Source organism: Chroicocephalus ridibundus, chromosome 2, assembly GCF_963924245.1.
Source record: "Chroicocephalus ridibundus chromosome 2, bChrRid1.1, whole genome shotgun sequence".
NCBI lineage: Eukaryota > Metazoa > Chordata > Aves > Charadriiformes > Laridae > Chroicocephalus > Chroicocephalus ridibundus.
The window spans coordinates 138,254,286-138,274,165 of NC_086285.1; the positions used below are offsets into that span (position 1 = coordinate 138,254,286).

General features: G+C 37.7%; 1 protein-coding gene across 4 annotated transcripts in view; it reads right to left on the reverse strand.

Annotated features, from left to right (window-relative positions):
• Nucleotides 1–2,721: 2,721 nt before the first annotated feature.
• Nucleotides 2,722–19,880, reverse strand: part of SNX16 (sorting nexin 16) — a 29,736-nt gene continuing 12,577 nt past the window's right edge. For all 4 annotated transcript variants that reach the window (XM_063327123.1, XM_063327122.1, XM_063327125.1 and 1 more), the window contains exons 4-8: nucleotides 17,886–18,034; nucleotides 12,206–12,275; nucleotides 7,551–7,687; nucleotides 5,225–5,341; nucleotides 2,722–4,940 (exon numbers count right to left, since the gene is read on the reverse strand). In XM_063327123.1, coding sequence (XP_063183193.1) covers nucleotides 4,832–4,940; nucleotides 5,225–5,341; nucleotides 7,551–7,687; nucleotides 12,206–12,275; nucleotides 17,886–18,034 — 582 coding nt within the window. In that variant the 3' untranslated portion in view covers nucleotides 2,722–4,831. The remainder of the gene's footprint in view (nucleotides 4,941–5,224; nucleotides 5,342–7,550; nucleotides 7,688–12,205; nucleotides 12,276–17,885; nucleotides 18,035–19,880) is intronic.

Genomic DNA, 19,880 nt, shown 5'->3' on the forward strand with positions numbered 1-19,880 from the left:
CGGAAGAAAAAAGGTGCTTTGTATGTGACATAGGGGTTACACTTAGACACATCTTGTGACAGCGTTCTCCTGACTCTGGAACAACCATCAGAATGGTCCTGAATTCATCAGCCCAAGGAGAAATTGAGAGAGAAACGTTTCCTATTCCAGTGTAACGCTCAAGCTATCCAACTGGAGAATAATCTATAAAGCAACGGCAGGACAGATACGGCCAACAGTCGCTGTCACTCGTAAGTGGGGATGACAGAAGTTGTAATTTATTACAAGAATAATTTAATCTTTTATTGTTTAGAATAAAGGACTGCGTTATCCCATCTCTCCACTCTCCCAAATCTGTACGGTTGCATCAGGTAACAAAAGATAGGTGAAACTTTGGAGGAAGACTGAAAACATTTAACAAAAGCCCAGGCTCAGTTTGTTTTCCCTGCAATGCGCAACCTGGGAAGGACCAAACACAAAAGACTGCCCTTCGAAACCAGACTAGGATAAAGCAAGGGATCGCTAAGAAACACCAGTGCTATGGAAGAAGCCCTAGAAAGAGGTTCCTGAATGGGTTACGAGAACACAGAACCTAAACCACTCACAGCACAGAAACTAACATTTAATGGAGAAGTGATTCCGGTTCGCAAATGATTGAACAAATTTTCAAAGGGGAAAAATCCTCAAGTGTAAACTATGGACAAGGCAATCCCCTCTTTCTCCTCTGCCTTTCCCACTCCTCATTTTTTCCTTCAGCGAGGAGGTTAAGATACATTAAAAATGTGATGACGATAATAAATAAAAATGTAGGATGAAAAACTCCACTGGTCAGTCCATTGACTGCTCCCCCGGAACACAAACTGTTCAAAAGAGACATCTCCTTTGGAGACAGCTGCATTATCAGCTCTCCGAGTTCAAACAGAGAGACATGGATGCGAGGAGATAGCTCGGTTACCCCAGCATCCCTGAGACCAAGCCCAGTATTTTATAGCAAAAGGACACACCTAGTTCTGAATGTTGGATCTGTCTAGAAATCTGGATGTACTGATCTCCGGGACGAAGACTTAATTGAAATATAGACATGAACGATAGGAAGAAAGACCACCAGACCTGGTATTCCATGAAGGGAGTGTTTCCCACGGGACTCTTCCCTTCCTTGCTGATTCATGACCTCAGACTATTTGATGGTGTTATTCGACATTTCTTAAAAAAATTGATTGCAGCAGCAGCAACTTTAGAGCATGATTTCAGAATTCCTCCCCCAGCGTGTGTTAGAGCCTGCTGTAGCACAGGGGAAAAAAAACCCACAAAACTTGCTAGAGTAAGTTGCATTTGTTATCAGTTCTACTAGAAATGCAAATTTCTGGCAGGAGAATTGCTACTGCTTCATAGCTACATTTCAACAAAGGAACAGAAACCCCAGAGAGACAAATCAAGGTACTTAGAGGTCTATTGAGATGTACAGAGAAAAACCAATTTGGGGCAGACACAGCACCTAGAACAGGAGCCCCTGAAGGGGGCCTACGGGAAAGCTGGGGAGGGGCTGTTGGCAAGGGCATGTAGCCATAGGATGAGGGGCAATGGTTTTAAACTAGAACAGGGCAGGTTTAGATTAGACATTAGGAAGAAGTTCTTTACAATGAGGGTGGTGAGACAGTGGAACAGGTTGCCCAGAGAGGTGGTGGAGGCCCCATCCCTGGAGACATCCAAGGCCAGGCTTGATGAGGCTCTGAGCAACCTGATCTAGTTGAAGATGTCCCTGCTTGCTGCAGGGGGCTTGGACTAGATGACCTTTAAAAGTCCCTGCCAACCCACCACATTCTATGATTCTTTCCATGTCCCTTTTCTGCCCAACTACGACCCCCCCCGGAGGAACAGAGATGCTTGACCCAAAGCAGCGAGGACAGCAGCCCACGGGAAAGCGCACGGTGTAGGAGACTCCTACAACCATCAGGTGCAGTTTCCTGAATTACCGCATTTGTTGCCTTCCTGGAGCTGGTTCAATGGCACTCTTGTACTCACAGTAACTAACGGGTGTCACAGTGGGAAAGGGATGAAGTGGGAGTTTTACAGGGACTCATTCTTGATTCCGTACTAGTCAGCATTTTAACTGATTTAGGAGTATACAAATCAAAAGCACAGAAGTGGCAGGGGCAGACTGCAAGTGCTTTGGAAGATAAAAAATCCTGCAGGATTATTGAATTTATAGTATTAAAAAAAAAACCAAACAAAACCCCAGTAAAAATAAGCTGGGTACAATGTATTTAAATCTAAAATTAAAGGGGAAAAGACTGTAAATCAGTGACTGAACTATTAAAACAACTACCTTTGCAATGATTAAGTGCAACAGAAAAGAACAAAGCCTTACTGGCTGCGATTCTTGTCATTAGTTCACTCCGCTACAATTCCAGTTTCAATATTCTGCACGTTGTGAAGAGCACAGAATTCCACTGTGAAATCCTCATGAATGAAATAATTGAAAGTTGGCTGCTTCTGGACTAAAATTGCAGCAGTGAGTGAAATGACAAGGATAGGGGTAGAGAATAGTGCCAGAACGGAAGCAAGCGCACCAGAAAAAAAAACAAAAAAAAAATCAATACGGGACAAATTTGGAAACCGCCTCCAGCAGGATGCTCAAGGCCACCGTGGGCTGCCCACCTTGAATTTCATGTCCCTTGGGAGGGTAACCATTCATTAACCAGTAACATAGGCCAAGTCATACCACATGGCTGCTGAACAAAGTCACAGTTTTCAGCTCAGTTTAATTCAAAAAAAATAAAAATCAAGATCCACCTAAACAAAAACGTCTATTCATGCAATACCAAGTCTTTTGTGTCAGCAAAATATCATATAAATCTTAAAGACAGAGCACAAAATTTCCCTTCCTTTGCCTGCTCATGACTAAACTGTAAGTTACACTAATGCTTTCTTTAGTGACTAGATTTGCAGATTTACCTGAAGCAGTCCTAGGATGTATGACCCAAGCACCTTGTCAAGATTTAAAAAACATTTATAGTTGTAAAGCTAAGGCTATTTTAACATACAATGTTCAACCTTCTTTCCAAATATTAAGTGACATCTGACAGAAGATTACATGAATTTTCAGTAAGGTGTCAAAACTTTATTGAGTTCACTCAACATCTATGAGGATTCATGTGGAATATAAAAAAAAAAAAAATCAGTTTCTTTTTTTATTTTCGTCTTCAACAGAAGTACAGTAAGTTTTCTGGTATCTTGTTACAGCATTCTCATTCATTTTCATGCAGACAATTTTTGGTACAAATGAAACTCAGACCAAAAGCTGAGTAACTGTAGGAAATCACTGAGGTAAGAAATGTCTCTTTCCAATAGTATTTTTGTCCTTCTACTACATAAGGAATTGAGCTTTTTTGTTTTTCCTAACGGAGAAGAGAAGACAGGTGTTTTGTCCATAGTTTTATTTCACCAGGAAGGTTTATACAGTTCTGCATAAAGGTCATTGTATGCACAGCCTGAAGTACAAAGCTCCCTTTGAAAACTCCAGCACAAAGACACTGCATATTGACAACATTAAACAACGATGTGGGTGGTATAGGGCGAAAAAAAAGAAAAAAAGATTAAAACAAAACAGCATTCTTCCTATTGGAAAAGCGGAATAAAACAAGGCACTTTCAGTAAATAAGTGAAGAACAGAAACAAGCTGTATCAAAGATTCCACAGAGCTGACCCAGAGCACTGTAACACAATCCTGCAGTAATGAACAAGTAAAATACAAAAAGGCACTACATAATCCTCTCCCTGCAACTCCCCTTTCTCAACGAATTAGCCAACTGAACTTGGCACAGTGGAGTCTTAATTATAAAGTGCATCTCCTGTCTTAATACATTTTGAAAAATAGGCTATCGAACATATGGAGCAACATCCCCATGTGCACAATATATTGAAACAAAAATACATTGCAACTAGATTCAATCTAGTTATGAACCGTGCAGGAAAAAATATGGCTTCTTTACAAGTCTTTCCATCATCTCCATATAATCTGGAATATTTTTAAACAAACATGAATGCGTTAGCAAGATGGTAAGAGGTAGTGTTCCAAGTAAAAGGCAAACTCACGGATTTTATTGTTACATGGGTATGTAGCAAAGGTATCCCAGATTTTAAAAGCAGCATTACCGAACAAAAAGTATTACAGCATGCTAACTTGGGATGAAAATACACAGTGTTTTGGGGGTCTCACTAGTTCCTTCAGCAAAAATGACCATTTTTTTTTTTTCTTTAAAATGTCCAACTATAATCCCATTTCGTAAGTACTTTTCTCTTGGTACTGGAAGTTTTCCTATTGCATTGCATTAAAATTGCCAGAGAAATAGTCTTCAACTTTACAGCTTAAAAACAACACATTCTACACTCTTATTAAACATAAGATGAGCCCGTTTTTACTTCAACAAGCATTAATTTATGGCTATAAGAATACGAAAACACAAATACCAAACAGATGAACGCATCAAATGTGTCACATCAGTGGCAACATATGACATGCTAGTTAGGAGTGTTTGGTGATTTAATGTGAAGTTTTCACCACTCTGCTAGGAAAAAGTCAGCCAAATTGTGTATGTATGTATCTAAACTTTAGCTGATTTTAGCCCTTATTAGACTGTAATATATTAAATATATAAAGGCTAGATAAAAATTGAAATCAAAGCAGCACTGGGTATATTTCTTACGTTAATAATTTGTAAGGATTTATGTAAACATTCAGTGTGTGCATTCTTGCTCTTTGCTGTAAGTTCTCTGCAGCTGCTATGTGCCCCTACCCACAGGGTATGTCCCAAACATGAACCTTTCCCAGGTAACAGCAGCTGCTAGTGATCTATTCTTCTTCATCAGCGGTGTATGCTACTTCAGCGACTTCAATTTCTGGCACAGAATTTTCAGCCAAAGAGCCACTCCAGCAAGCCTCATGGTTCTCTTTATCTGAGCTGCAATAACAGATCAATGAACTTTGTCAAACGGAAACTAGTATGATTCTCCATAGTCATTTTATGCCTGCAATCTACAAAACATTTACAAAGTTGTTCAATTTAGCACTTATTCCAGATCCAAAATCATCTATCCTGAAGGCCTCTGTGAAACATGGGATAGCTACAGAGAGGTGCAATAAAATGCTGAATTCCTCAGCTGTTCAGAATTTATGTAAGACCAAACATTTAAAGACATACTTTAAGAAAAAAAACTAAAATATAAGTAAAATAGTAGTATTTACCAGCTGTCCTCACCCAGGGTACCCTGGTCTGCTTCTACTGCAGAAGACTCCACCTCACCACTGCACTCACTCTCTTCTCCTGACATTTGACGAGTCATTTTTCCTGAAGATATGTCCCTACAACAAATAAGAACAGGGTACCACCAATCCATACAGCAAACATTCATTGCTGAAGAGCTGTTTGTTTCATTTTAAATTTTACAGTTTCTGGGAACCCATCAATCTCACTCCTACATGCCCCATTTCTTTTATTACTACAAAGATGCAGGGTTTGCACTAGATAGCTATTTAAACAGTTTATTTGCTCCAGCTGCTTCTTCCTAAACTAAATTCAATCCTCTGGTTGTCTTACAGTTTAGTAGCTTTACAAAATTCAAGTCCCAGAGGAGCGATTATGACCTCAGGTAAGAAATTACAAGCAGATGATCTAAGCCACACACATCTTGTCTAAATGGCAGAAGGATTATAACCAAAACATAGTTATAAGGAAGACAGCCAGGATAATAAAAAGAGCTCTGCAACAGTTTCCCAAATTTCTCATTGTAACTTTAGAGTCACACATTAAGTTTCAGAACAATACATTTTCCCATTAACAATAAAGAGACAGGTAATAATTTTTTCTTAACAGCAACATGAGTTAGCAGTCCGACTAGCCTGGCTACAAATGGGAATATGGTCATGTAAAACTATTACCAAAACTTATTTCCAAAGTATTGCTCTGTGGGGAAAATGTATATCAATTTAGTGTTGAAAGCTGCCACCTGAATTGGAAAGAAAAGCTTGTGAACAATTTTACGTTGAAAGTGATACTACTATATTTCACCCTCTTAATTACCATTGTTTCTATAGTGCTATTTTACCACATGCATTAAGTAGCACCTCAGCAGTATTCTCTAACATGATTATTGACCTACGTCTGGGGCAAATCCAGCATGATATGTAAAGGCCTACCAGTCTGATACCTTGTCCAACTGTCCCCTCCTACCTCACACACATTTCAGGTACCTGGCCTTTAGAGCATAAAGGCAGAAGATGCTTAATTCTTGTTGGGCCATCAGATCAAAATTCCACTTCGACAAAACAGAGCCGTTTCTTTTGGGTTCGATTCCCATCAGATAGGCTGAATTTCTTACACGAGGTCATGGGTTTACTTGGTAACTTTTACAACTGAAAATCACAGGAGCTATTTTCCATTAAGACTTCAGATACTACTTGGCTGGCTTTCAATAATTTCAAACGTCTGGGAAACTGGCAGTGTGTTAAAAAAAAAAAATCTCTCTTCAGGGAAAGCAGTAAAACATAAAATCCCTTTTTGCCACTCATGCTTTCTTATTTTAGTCACACAGACTGTGTATCATAATGTTTTAGTCAAATGTGAGTTATTTAATTTTTGTTGGCTATTCCACTGTTTAAGCCAGCAGTAAGTCATAACTTTCTCCTCAAACAGGGAAAGCATCTTTCAAGTGTAATTACTTGCCTTCAGGAGTAAGTGACAATATGAATATGGCATTCCGATCAGAATTTTCAGTGAGCCACAACAATTCCATTTAAATCCTTTTCCAAATGTAGTTCACTTAAACCGTATATCCAAATACGTGATTTGTTAGTCAACCTGGGTATGCTAGACTCAACAAGCCAAGCAGTACTAAAATATCTTCTAAAAAGACCATGGGAACTTACTCCTTTTCTAAGGAAGTCCCACAATAACTGACTCATCAGATCTGTCGGGACACTGAATAGCCCAACAACTGCCCTGGGCCTGCTACAAAATTTAGCAGACAGGCACCATGAAGTTTTATAATAAAAACTCTACCATTTTTCCCCCTTAGATTTAAATGGATGATCTGCAACATCATTCCAGGCAATTCAGAAGTTGCCATGTTGCCAACTGACTAATGTCAGTTGAAGACATTAATACAGACATATAATTGCGTGATCACTACGCTCTGTCAAAGCTTTGACTACAGGTGGAATCTTGTAACTCAAAGCAATTTTTTCCACTGCTCTCATCTCTAGCAGGGCATTTCACTTATCCAACATTTCAAAAGCAGAAGAGAATCTTTGCCTTATCTTTACAGGAATTATAGGATTAAGAAACATAATCCCCGTTACTTTAGAGGGAAAAAGATGGGACAACACTTTCTCAGTATTAAACAGCAGCTTTTTGGCCAGCATATGAGAAAGAGCCTACTGAAAATATTGCTTTGTGTGTGGTTACGTGGAGAAAATTGTTTCCAAGAATACATTTAAAGCTGGATCTTGTCACTATATAGAGAAAATGTCTTCATGGAAAGAAACTCCTAAACCCCATAAAATTTCTACGTACCTAATTCTTCTTTCAATGGCATCTATATGAAGTTGCTTTTCACTTAACAATTTCTTCAGCGATTCAACCTCCCTTTGTTTCTCGAGCAATTCCTTTTGTAGGCGGTAATTTGTTTCCTCCAGAGTTTCACAGAAAGCCTAAAAAGACAAATTTAAGAACATATTCTATTTAACTTCAGTGAACTGCCTTTATTGATTTTTCTTTTAGAAATATTAACCTGTAACAGAATTGTAGCTGCTTTGCTTTGTATTGATTATCATAAAGAACTACATAAGCTTAAAAAAAAGTCCTGTCTGTAATAGAACAATGCCGCTTTGCTTTGAACACTGAATTATTATCCTAAACTGCAATGCAAATACTTTATTGCATTGTTTGTTTGTCTCACAAGAGACTTCAGAAAAAGGTTTCTCTCCTTTGATGCACAGTCCCTAATTTTGTACCTTTTTCCCCTATATGGAACATCAGCTGAACTCCTTACTCCTCTTTCCCCTCATATAAGCTTTGCTTTCACAGGACTTGGAAGGCAATTTCAAAGTATCTAATTGTTCCCACAATGGTAGGAATATCTGCATAAACTGTATGTTCTTCCCCTACCCAGGATAAAGATGAAGTTGTACAGTTCCGTACCAAATATGACAATCACGAGAGTCAGAAGACCAATACAAAAACATTTCGAGAAGGTTTAGTAAAATGCTAAGAACACTAACTACTCAACCATGATAAGTATGTCGTGTTACTCTGCTGAGCATGACGTGTATATATAGCACATCCTGACGAACCTGACAGTGAGCAATCTCAAAGTTTAATGTGAAGAGCCAACGTGTAACGCAACATCCACAGAATGCAGGAAGTGACAGAAACGTTGGCACAGAGCCTGCTGCTCTATTACTGGAAAGAGCAAGTCTACCAACAGTAACGTGCGATTCTGATTTAATAATTTACATGCTCGTGCTAAATAAGAAACCCTTTCTTGGCTTAACACCACACGTAACTAACCACTAATTCACGGAATCCATTGAATATAAACAGTTTATGTGAGTTCAGTTAAGAACAATGCTCTTAAGACACCTTTTTTCCTCAAGTTTTAAAATGGGCTATGAAGATCAAGAAGATACTATTCTTGGGTTTAATTGAAGCAGACTTACAACTTCTTTAAAATGTTAAGTTTTCCTGTAATTCTACAATTCAAACAAATGCAGTGTTTTTCAATCCAATAACCATTTTGATTTATTTTTTTTGCACGGAGTTTTAGTTTATTTTATTGACTCAGATAGCAAATTTATCTTGGTTAACAGGCATTGAAGACAAATAATCAGTTAAGCCACAGCTTTATTGAACATCTACTAGAGCCGAGAACACGTGGCATGCAATTCACACAGCATTTTTCGTGATCGCTGTAGTAATCATTGCAGTTAAGCAGTCATCCTGTTTCATCCAAGCCAATTAAGTGAATTCTAGTGTGTTTTGTAGAACTGTTCAGGGTTGCTAGTGTCCTGACTGGAAATTGGCCATTATGTCCTTAAGAATATAATTAAGTTATATTATTTCTACCTTTAGATTTATACACTTGCAAATTTCCCGATTCACAGAATAACTAAAAGTATTCCACAGGTGGTGTGTACTGTTCCATTGTTCTATATGAGAACTGGAAAAAGCCTGTTGGAAAAACTCCTCTCTAGCTACAATCTGTGTATCAGCTGCCCAAGGAAAGGAAGTCACGTAGAAATCAAGAAAGGTGAACCAAAGCTGAGCAAGACCTATCGGGGAATTGTGTGTAATGATATATCTTCCTCCTTGAAGTGCTGGACACCTAGAGTCTGGTACAGTTCCAGTACTCTGGTGGGACCAATTTTCCCTATAAGTTTTTAAAGGGCAACAGAACTAGACCAGATGAAAGAGAGCTTTGCTTCCTTCTTCACTGGATCATGAAACACTAATGGCTGGGAAAGGACCTGTGGAAACAATTACCAATGATATGACAAAAAGGATTGCTTTAAGAAATATTTTGCCTATGGTTCTGTGATAAAATTTCTCTAAGGCCTAATCAATTTCTAGTGGGGGAGATACCTATACTTCTCCCACAAAAGATAAGTATGTTTTGGCAAGTCCTTCTTGAACTGGAATAATAGAATAGACATAAAACAAATAGAAGATATCCATATTTTTCATTATCAGGAAAACATAGAAGATTTTTTTTGCAATGCTTTGTATGACAACAGTAAGGCAGAACTGCAGTGACTTTTGAGGTACCTTTAAAAATAAACTCCAGGAATAAGTATGTGAACAACAGCGCTTGTCCTGTAGTTGGGCATTGTTTGCAAAATAAAAGCGAGGGATGGATATAGATGCTCTCTGATATGTAGGAGTTCAGGATCCTAACAGGCAGGAACAGGGCAAAAAGCAGGACCACAACCATGGATTTCAGGTGAGCAGACTTCAATCTCTTCAGAAATCTGCTTGGAAGATTCTTCCAAGATCTGCTTGGAAAATCCATGGGAAACCACCCTGGAGAGAACAGCAGCCCAGGAGAGCTAGCCGATATTCAAGGAGCACCACCTTCAAGCTCAATAAAGGTCCAGCTCAACAAACAGAAGTCAAGCAAAGGTCCATATGGATGAGCAAGGAGCTTGTAACTGAACTCAGATACAAAAAGCAAGCGTACTAGCAGTGGAAGCATAGAGAGAGGTGACCCAGGAGTATAGGGCTGCTGTCTGATCTTACAGGCACAGGGTTAAGAAAGTGAAGGCTAACCTGGAGTTGAATCCGGCAAGGCATGTGAAAGAAAACAAGACAGGATTCTACAAGTACATAATCAACAAAAGAAAGACTAGGGAAACCATGGAGCTGCTGCCGAATGGAGTGGGGGAGCTTGTGACAAATCACACTGAAAAGGTTAAGGTACTCAACACCATGTTTGCCTGTCTTCACTGGCAATACCAGCCTTCACGAATCCCAGACCTCTGCAACCAGAGACAAACACAGGGAACAGCGAGACAAACTTACCCTCAGTGGAGGAGGACCAGGTCAGGGAGCACTTAAAAAATTGGACATAGATAAACCCGTGGGGCCTGACAGGCTGCACCCATGAGTGCTGATAGAGCTGGCTGACCTCCAGCTTGTTGTCCACCAGGATCCCAGGTCTCATGACTCAAATACTATAATAAGAGATAATTGAGGGACTGAAGCATCTCTTATGTGACAAGAGGATGAGAGAGCTGGGACTCTTCAGTCTGGAAAAGAGAAAGCTCGGGGTGATCCTATCAATGGGTACAAATGCCTGATGGGAGGGAATGAAGAAGAGGGAGCCAGACTCTTGTCAGAAGTGGCCGCTGACAGGACAAGAGACAATGGGCACAAACTAAAAACCAGGAAATTCAATCTGAACACATGAAAAAACACCATTTTACTGTGATGGTGATCAAACACTGTAGCAGGCTGCACAGAGAAGCTGTGAAGTCCCCTCTGTACAACATTCAAAACCTGACTGGACATTGTCCTGGGCAACCTGCAGTAGCTAACCTTGCTTGAGCAACTGATCTCAAGGGGTCCCTTGCAACTTCAACCACTCTGCAATAAGGTGGGGTATCCCCTGGAGACCAGAATTTTATGTCAGATGTCTCTAACAACTTTACAGAAATGGCTAATAGCCAAAACTACAACAGCACAGCTATTTTAATAGTTTTACCAAATTCCTGTGGTGGCAGAATAACCCTGAGACTTCACCACAATACACACAATCAAAATGTCTATGAAGACGGCACTTAAATATTTTAATTATCTGAATAATTCCTGTAATTTTTATTACTTTTCATCAACTTAAATAGCTACCATGAAAAGTGATTGTACAGAAATCAAGCACGAGCTCGTAACACAAAAAACACACCAAATCCTTCAGTTGTACACAGTAATGTAATAAGAGCCAAGGCACTCCCACTTACATGCAAAGCAAGCTGGTAAATATAAGTTTAGTTGAAGGATTATCACTTAACATTCATAATTTCTACGGTATTGACAGTGTATGTGGAATTCTAAAATATACTGTTATTCTATAAAGCAAGAAAACTAAGACCACCTGTTCTAGACAGACTTGATACAGCTCTGCATGCCAGTGAAATACTTCTAATTAAACAGGCCACAGCATACAGTATTATTTGTTCAATGTGCTCATATGCATGTTGAAAAGCTGCTGTTTTACAACACTACTTGACACTACTTAGTTATCTGCAAGAACACTATTTTTGGTGGTCAGAATTAATCCTTTCATTACATTTCACAGCAGGAACATTCTACTGCAAGACCTTAAGTCTAAGGTGTACACATTGTGAGAACGTGTTGAATGTAAACTACAAAAACTCTCCTTATATTCAGTAGTTGCTTTATATAAGTAGTTGCCTAAAAACAAATTTCATCCACTGCTCACACAGGAAAAAAGGAAGAGATTGTATCTTGGGACAGGGATAAAGTACAGCAGTCAAACATTATCAGTGTGCACCAATAATCAGACTGTCAGTTTCAGAAACACATCCATTGGCAAACTTTTTTGAAAGAACAGAAATAAAAGTGTTTCATTCCATACCATTCAGCACATTTTACAATATTCTAACAACAACTACTGCCTTTTGCATTCTGCTTTTATCATATTAAATAGCACTTACCCTGCTCTCTTCTAGACTGTCAAAAGGACCTGGAGGATCATCCAGACAAAGGAATTCTCTCACTGCAAGACTTTACCAAATAAAAGAGAGTGAATTACTTGAAGTACAAAAAAGCAATAACACTTAAATATGATCATACAAGGGCAATATTTCTTTAAGGGACACAAACATCTATCCTCAAATTTACTCCCAAAATGTTAACAAACTATTAAGTCTCAGTTGTATGTGTTAACCAGGGACAGTATTTAAAATATGACTTAAGAAATTGCACAAGTACACTTAAGAGCTTTCAAACAGACAGTACAACATGATTTAGAACATGACTTTTCAAATTGTCATGGTATTTGTTGATACATGACAAGTGACAAGCAAGTTTATCACTTTGGTATTGAAGAGGTTTGAAAAATTCTCCTGGTGAAAAACACATATTAAAAGATGGATGAAAGAGGATGCTGCTGAAATCCATACGCAGATTCAGGAAGTATCAGTGGAACCAAGCATGGGTATTGAAACATGCTTACGCGTCCCCATTTCGCTAAAATCATAATCCATAGACATATACACAATATGTAATTTTTATAGCTACAATATATGTTTATATATAGATAAAAAAGAATAATAGGTTATAAAATAATAAGAAGTGACAAGATTAACATGCCACACATATACTAAGCATCTCTAAGCATACATTTCAAACTAATGCGTTCAACTTAAAATTGTGTAACAGTTGTCATCCCTCTCTGCATTGTTTTGCAAAGGCCAGAGGAGGGAAGTGTGTGTGGTTTACTACAGGTTATTTTGAGCATCTTGCTCATTCCACCTTCCAAGTTTAGATCACTTTTCATAGAACTCTTCAACATCTCCAAACATGTTCCTCTGCCCACCTTTCTAAGACTTGCCTCCTCTTGTTGTATTCATTCTTCTATAAATAACCTCCAATCAGACTACTGTATTCACAATTAATTAGCAAGTAGTAACTTATTAGCAATTCTGTGCATGCGCTTTCTACTATAAATCTCTAAATCATCTCCTACTGCAACGAATGCAAAAAAAAAAAAAAAAAAGGGAAGACGTGAACCCAAACTAATTCCCTGTCTCTTCCTCCCAATTAAGTCCTGTGTCAAGGTGAGGGCAAAAGAAACTAATTTTCAGCCTTCCACTCATTCTCTGCATTTGAGGCAAACACAAAGTACAAACACAAGAAAGGAAACTTTTACCCAGCTACCAGTCTAATCAAACAGCTTCAGGTTTGGCAAGCAAAACAAGGAGAGAAATTTCTTCAGCAAACACTAATCATTGATCATACCATCATTTTAGTTCTAGAAAGGCTCTGAAGAATATTAATCTAAAGTACATTGAACCTTTATTTTGTTGTTGGATTTTTGTAAGCCTGCATTCCAGTCCTTATTGCGCATGTGAAGATACAGGTGGGGTTGTGGGGTTTTTTGGCCAGTGGTTGGTCAGAATTTTTGCCTTTGTATCCACTTTCACCTCATCAGCCTTTACACTAACCTGAAAAAAATTTTCTACAATCACGATTGTTTCTTTTCCCACTTAATCTATGTACAAATGCGATAAAACCTTCCCTTTTCAAGCCCTCTCCACTGTTTTACATTAATCAAGCCATAGCCTAAACTTGCACTATTAAAACAGCTTCTCCCATATACTCAAATAAATAATAATAAAAAAGTCTGCTATTTAAACCAAGATTATCACTCCAATTAGCACAAAAAATGATAGACTGTAACAAGTCATTAGTTAAATTATCAGAAAACATAACCTCAAACCAAATGAAAAGTTATTCAGGCATATAAAGTACATTTTCAAGGAGAAGAGCAGGGTTGTTTTTTTCCCTCCAAATAGTTTAATCTGCTTGAAGTGACCCTTTTCCAACATGATGCTCAAGTCCATTTTTTAATGGTTGAATCGTTCTTTTCATAAAGATTCTGAATGAGCTCACATATGCCTAATGCAGAAGAATTCATTATGCGGAAACACTTCTGCTCACCATTTTTCTTCAGCATCTTCATCCTTATTCACACAGCTCAGTTCAAACATATTTTAAAAGTGCTTAAATTTCTACATTTTGCTAGTAATTTTATTGTGTTATTAAAGGGTAACTTTACAATGGCATAACACGCAGTAATGCTTGTGAGTGAAAAAGCAAGTGTCCAGAAAAATAAATGTGCAAAACTATCCAATCTACATATATAATCTACTTAGATCTGGTGAAACCCTTTTTTTTTTTTTTTACCTACAGCTGGTGGCAGAAAACTGTGTCTTTTTCTATAGTTTTCAAAACTTCTTGAAAGCTGTAGATTTCATTATTTTACATGAGGAAGTCAAGAAAATTAAAGGTCACTGAAAACATTGTTTCTTTATCCAAAATACACACCTGATTACGCATAAACATTCATTTGCAGCCTAGGTTTACTCTGAGGGTCTGCTTTGCCTCTGCTCTCCCCTCCACGTGTTAGACTTCTTCCTTTTGTTTAACAAACAGGATAAAATTCTGCCTTACAAGTATCATAGAAATCTTCTAGATCAATTAAGAAGAGCTGCAAGGGGCATCACCCCACAGGGGGATCCCTGACAAGACTCAACATCCGAGTTTCTCCCTTTCAAGCTGCTTCTTCAACAGGGCGGAGGCAGAGGAGAGCTGCGTCATCTATATACACACACTTCTGTTCAGCAGGTTAAACTTCTTTCTCCCACTTCGTGGGCTGCACAAAACTTTCTTGAACACATCAAACTCTGTGGGTGGATTTCTATTTGATCTTTCACTGAATCTTCAGCACAAGGCAAAAATATGAGAAGAAAGCCATAAAAGGCAGACTCTAAGTTTAGTCACCTGCACACCATCCTACATTTTATCTTTAAACTGCTTTGTGAATCTAGTCTAATTAAAAAGTAGGTATACCAGATGAGGTCTCCTGTCCCCGATGGGCAAATTTCCCACTGTCAGTATGCCTCAGTGATAATACAGTGCATAAAGAGAAATGAAACAAAAAGAAAAGGCTCATTTGGTTTTGGTGCAACCCAAGCCGTTTGACTTATTTGCAAAACTGTAGAAGTAAATGGTGAACTTTTAAAGAGGATGCAGGGTCAGATGCTCACCACTGCTCATGTAAGGTGCAAATATTAACTTCCATTAATAGTAACTTTAATTCTTTAATTCTCTGAGGAGTGGGTAAAAAAAAAAAAAAAATCGGACAGATGAAATCTCCCTAGTTTTAGTCACTTCCTAAGAAATCCAGGCCTTCCATAAATACAAAAATTAGAACATCATCTGTACCAATAGATTATAACGTTTTTAATAAACTTAATCTTCATGCAGAACCTTACACAGCCAAGATCAGAGTTTTCCTCAAAAACACATTTCAGTTAACTATCTATTCATTAACCAAAATACAAATTGATTCCACAAACATTTAAATACCCTTTTGCATCTGATGAGCGATGCAGTCTGAAAGTTAGGTCTTGTTTTGTGTTTTTTTCTGAAATTATGACAAACACCATTTTTTCCAATATGGACCATCATCAGGATACAAACAAGCTAGCTGAAATACCAAACTAGCTGCAACAACATGAAGCATGAAGCCTTCAGATCTATTCAAGCAGGCTAAAAGTCCATCCAGCTCACTATTCTGTCTCCAGCAGCATAATGCAAGTGACATCTAGAGCATAATTCTTTTTTTTTTTTTTTTGGCACACCTATTATTGTGTAATTTAATAAGCAGGAAGTTCTTAAACTTCTCAGCCACATATTTCATCCACATAATCGTGTTTAATAGCCACTGACAGGGAAACTCACAGGTTGATCCCAATTCCTTTTTGAAACCATTTAAGCTTTTTGTCTGGTGACATCTCACAACAAAGCCTCACAACGCAGTGTGACATACTGAGAGATGACTATGAATCATCCAAAATATTAGCATTCTTTACTCACCTTCCCTATCCCCTGGGATGACTTCATATGCCCTGTTTAGCCAGCCCTTTCCCAAGATGACAGACTAAAGAAAACACATCTCTTCTTGCAGGGGAGTTTGTCTGTAGCTTCATCTGTTCTTCCTCACCTTCTCTGTACTTCTGGCAGACCCTCTTTTGACATGGAATGCTGTGTTTTAGCACCAGACCATGTGGAAGTGCAATTCAGATTCCCACAGCAATAATTTTTTTTTTCTTTTCAAGTTCCTCTTCAACAGTTTTTATGCAACTTTTTCACTATTGCTGAATACTGAACTGACTGAGAACACTGTATCAATACCAATAGTTATTTTCCAGGTTGCAAAAAAGAACAGAGTTTATGGTTCTATATGTACTTTTATGTAATTTTGCACTTCATGCCATGAAATTTAATGTTACTCATTCAGTGCCTTGGGATCCTTCTACAATACTTCGTGACCTCATTGTTCATTCCCTTTCACAGATATTCTTAACATCAGTTTCCGAAACTGTTGTCCAGCATTCCATATGTAATACACCTAAATTTCCATCAATCGTTTTCCCCTTGCCTTTCAACCATTTTATATGAGCTCCTTCATAAACTAGTTGTCAGATAGATTTCCCTCTGCAAAAGACATTATTGCTTTTCCAAGTATTATTTTTATTTACCTACTTACCACTTTGGGTTTTTCATTACAAGCAGTACCAAAAGTCAGATTTACTTACTAATCTCCAGCTCCCAGACTCAACAGTCAAATGCCTTATAAAAACGTGCCAAATGTAATACCTATTTTACTTTTCAGTGTAATGGCTATGAGCATTATATGGTCTCACACCACAGCTCAGCAATTTTACATTTTAGTTCCTTTAAAATTCTTGAGGAAATGCTGTTTGCTCTATAGAATTTTTTTACTCTGTTTTTAATGAAGTTTCAAATGAATACAGCTCCTCAGACTCATTCCTCACAGAGTCTTTGGTACCGCAATCTCACAACTTTTTTTATTTCTGGTGTTGGGAAATGTTTTTAGAATTAACTGCTCTGCCTCCAGCAACTTGCTTGCCTATATTAAAATGATTTTACGTTTCATTTGCCAGAATTATGTTCTGCTCATCTTCCAGCTTTGGAAGAATCTTCCACTTTGTATGAAAAAAAGATACTGTTCAAAGAGACTTCTGCACTTTGTTAATTAAGCATATTATGTTTTTTAGACTCTTAAACCTTTTTTTTTTTTATTTGTGGTTTACATTTACTCATGTAAAGCAATCTATAAAGGTACTTTATTACTATCATGTAATGTAAATTAAAAACCTTTAGTTTAATAGACATTTTAAGAACTAATCACATAATAGAGTAGGTACTTTCCATTATGACAGCCTAACAATCTCAATATAAATTAACAATATATCAGTTCTGCATTCAGCATACAGAACTAATGTTTTAGCAGTAAACATGTGATTCATCTAACATTTTAAATATTACAGATTTTAGTTAGTGGTTAGCCATGTACAATTCAAAATACTCAAAATACTGCAATTCCCCATTTTTGCTTAGGCTAAAATGGGATTAATTTAATAGGACACCAAATAATTCACATAATGACCAAATGCACAACATGAACATTAATGAAATTCCTTACTATGTTGCTGAAAGATAAACTGCTAGAGTCTAGAAGCCTATATGAGGAGTCTGAACACCAAAAAAATCCCAATCCACAAGCAAAGGTTAATCACATACCAGTTAGCAATATCTTTGTGAGCCACTAGGTTCTGGAGAAATGCTTGTAGTCCCAACTGCCGATCTTCCAAGAAGTCAGGATTATAATTATCCTTGAACCAGCGCTTTGGTGGAAGAGCCAACCGAAAGCCCGGAAACATATCCTTCAGCTGAAACAGAAATCAAAGCCAAATGAAGAAAACAAGTCTTGATGAAATACCAGATTTGACAGAGGCATTGACTTTACTCAGAATTACAGGATCTTTCTGTCTTCTGTTAAGTTCCAGCACAAGGTCAGTCTCAACCATAAGTACAATCCAAATTAGAGTGTAAATTGTGAACACAGTTCTATCACTTGCTGTGTTGCCTCATGCAATCAAATGATCTCTCAAAATTTACCATACAAAAATAGGAATAAAACCCTTTGCTTTATTATTTAATGTCTCTGAGCCTGCTATTTAATGCCTTTGAGTCAGTAAATTGTACGTAAGTAAAAAGTATCAGATGAGTAAGCATTTCAGTGGTGTTTCTCTTAAAGTACTCAGGGATAAGAAGTACTATATAAATAAAATATATAAAAGCCCATTACAGACCTACAGCTCTGCAACTTGTCTTTTTGGGGGGACTGGCAGAATGAATTACAGCACAGGCCTGAAAATTCTAATAAAGAGTAGCTCCTTGTACACCCAGAATATTAAAATTTCAATACACATGGATACAGCTCAAACCCTAGTACTAACATGCAAAACTGTATTTTTGAGTTACTTAAACAGTAATGGGGTTTACTCAATGACAGAAATCCCTGGAATTTTTCTTTGAATTCAGAAATGGAACAGGCAAATGAATGGAAGCATAAAAATATATAACAACAGACCTGTCCAACGATGCCAATTAATTATTTTTCTAATATGCATGAAGATAAAAACCACTTCCATAAAAAACAATTTTTAGATGCCTTTTCTTAGAAGGGATGCTTGACATAAAAGTCTCAAAGAGGATTTACAACGAACGGGAAAAAGCAAACAGGTTTTAGAAAATCTAATGTTCCTCCAACTGCCACAAGAATTGTTTAATTTTTTTCTGAAGACAGGATCAAGCCAAATTCTGTCAGGGATGTGCTGCATGCACTTAAGATATTCATATGAATGTTCCAGTGACAGAGATTCCAGAATCTGCCTTGAAAACAGTTTAGCACTCGACGTTTACATAGCTGCAAGATAATTCTACAGTGAGTGTCTTGATCCTTGCACAGCAAAATTTAAGCCATCTGACAATAAGCTTTATTTAACTGCTCTTTACAGACTCTTGGAAAAAGCTAATGGATAGCTCCTTCAGCAGATTCAGTTTTTAAAAAGTTTAAACAGACACCGTATTTCAGCTAGAATCTTCTACACAATTCAAAGGAAGAACCACGTTAGCGGATTACCCTTGCTCATCATCCAAGTACCATTTCACAGCACAAGAAGGGTGCTTTAACACCACAAGCACTGTATATTCAAATAGCCCATGATTAACTACCGGTTTCTTATTTATAAAATGGTTTACTGTCAAAGTCTTGCTCTTTATTTCTGTATTTAAGCGTATGTTCTCCTCTTACTGATTTTCACCTTGATATTAGCTCCTTCTTGATATTTTTAGTTTATCTTTGGTCATACAAAGTTCCTTCATCTCTTACCAAGTTATCATTAATACCATGTATGTAAGTATCCTCTGTGTTCCATAACCCCTCTTCCGCTAATAAAATACTGAATAGAACTGAACCCAGAAAAGGTAAGAAAATGAGTTCCTGTGTTAGCTGGAGAGAGGACCATAGATAATCATTGCCGGGAAAGCTTTTCAACCACACAGATTTCTGCTTAATGGTAATTTCACTTGTCTGGGTATGCAGATCATGTAATTTATATCTAAGGAAAGAGTACGCCTACCCACAGATTACTCCTTTTGTGGATGAAGAGAGTATAAGAAAGCTAGCTGCTGTCAGCAGACTAATTTTCAACAGCACAGTCCCGGGGCATG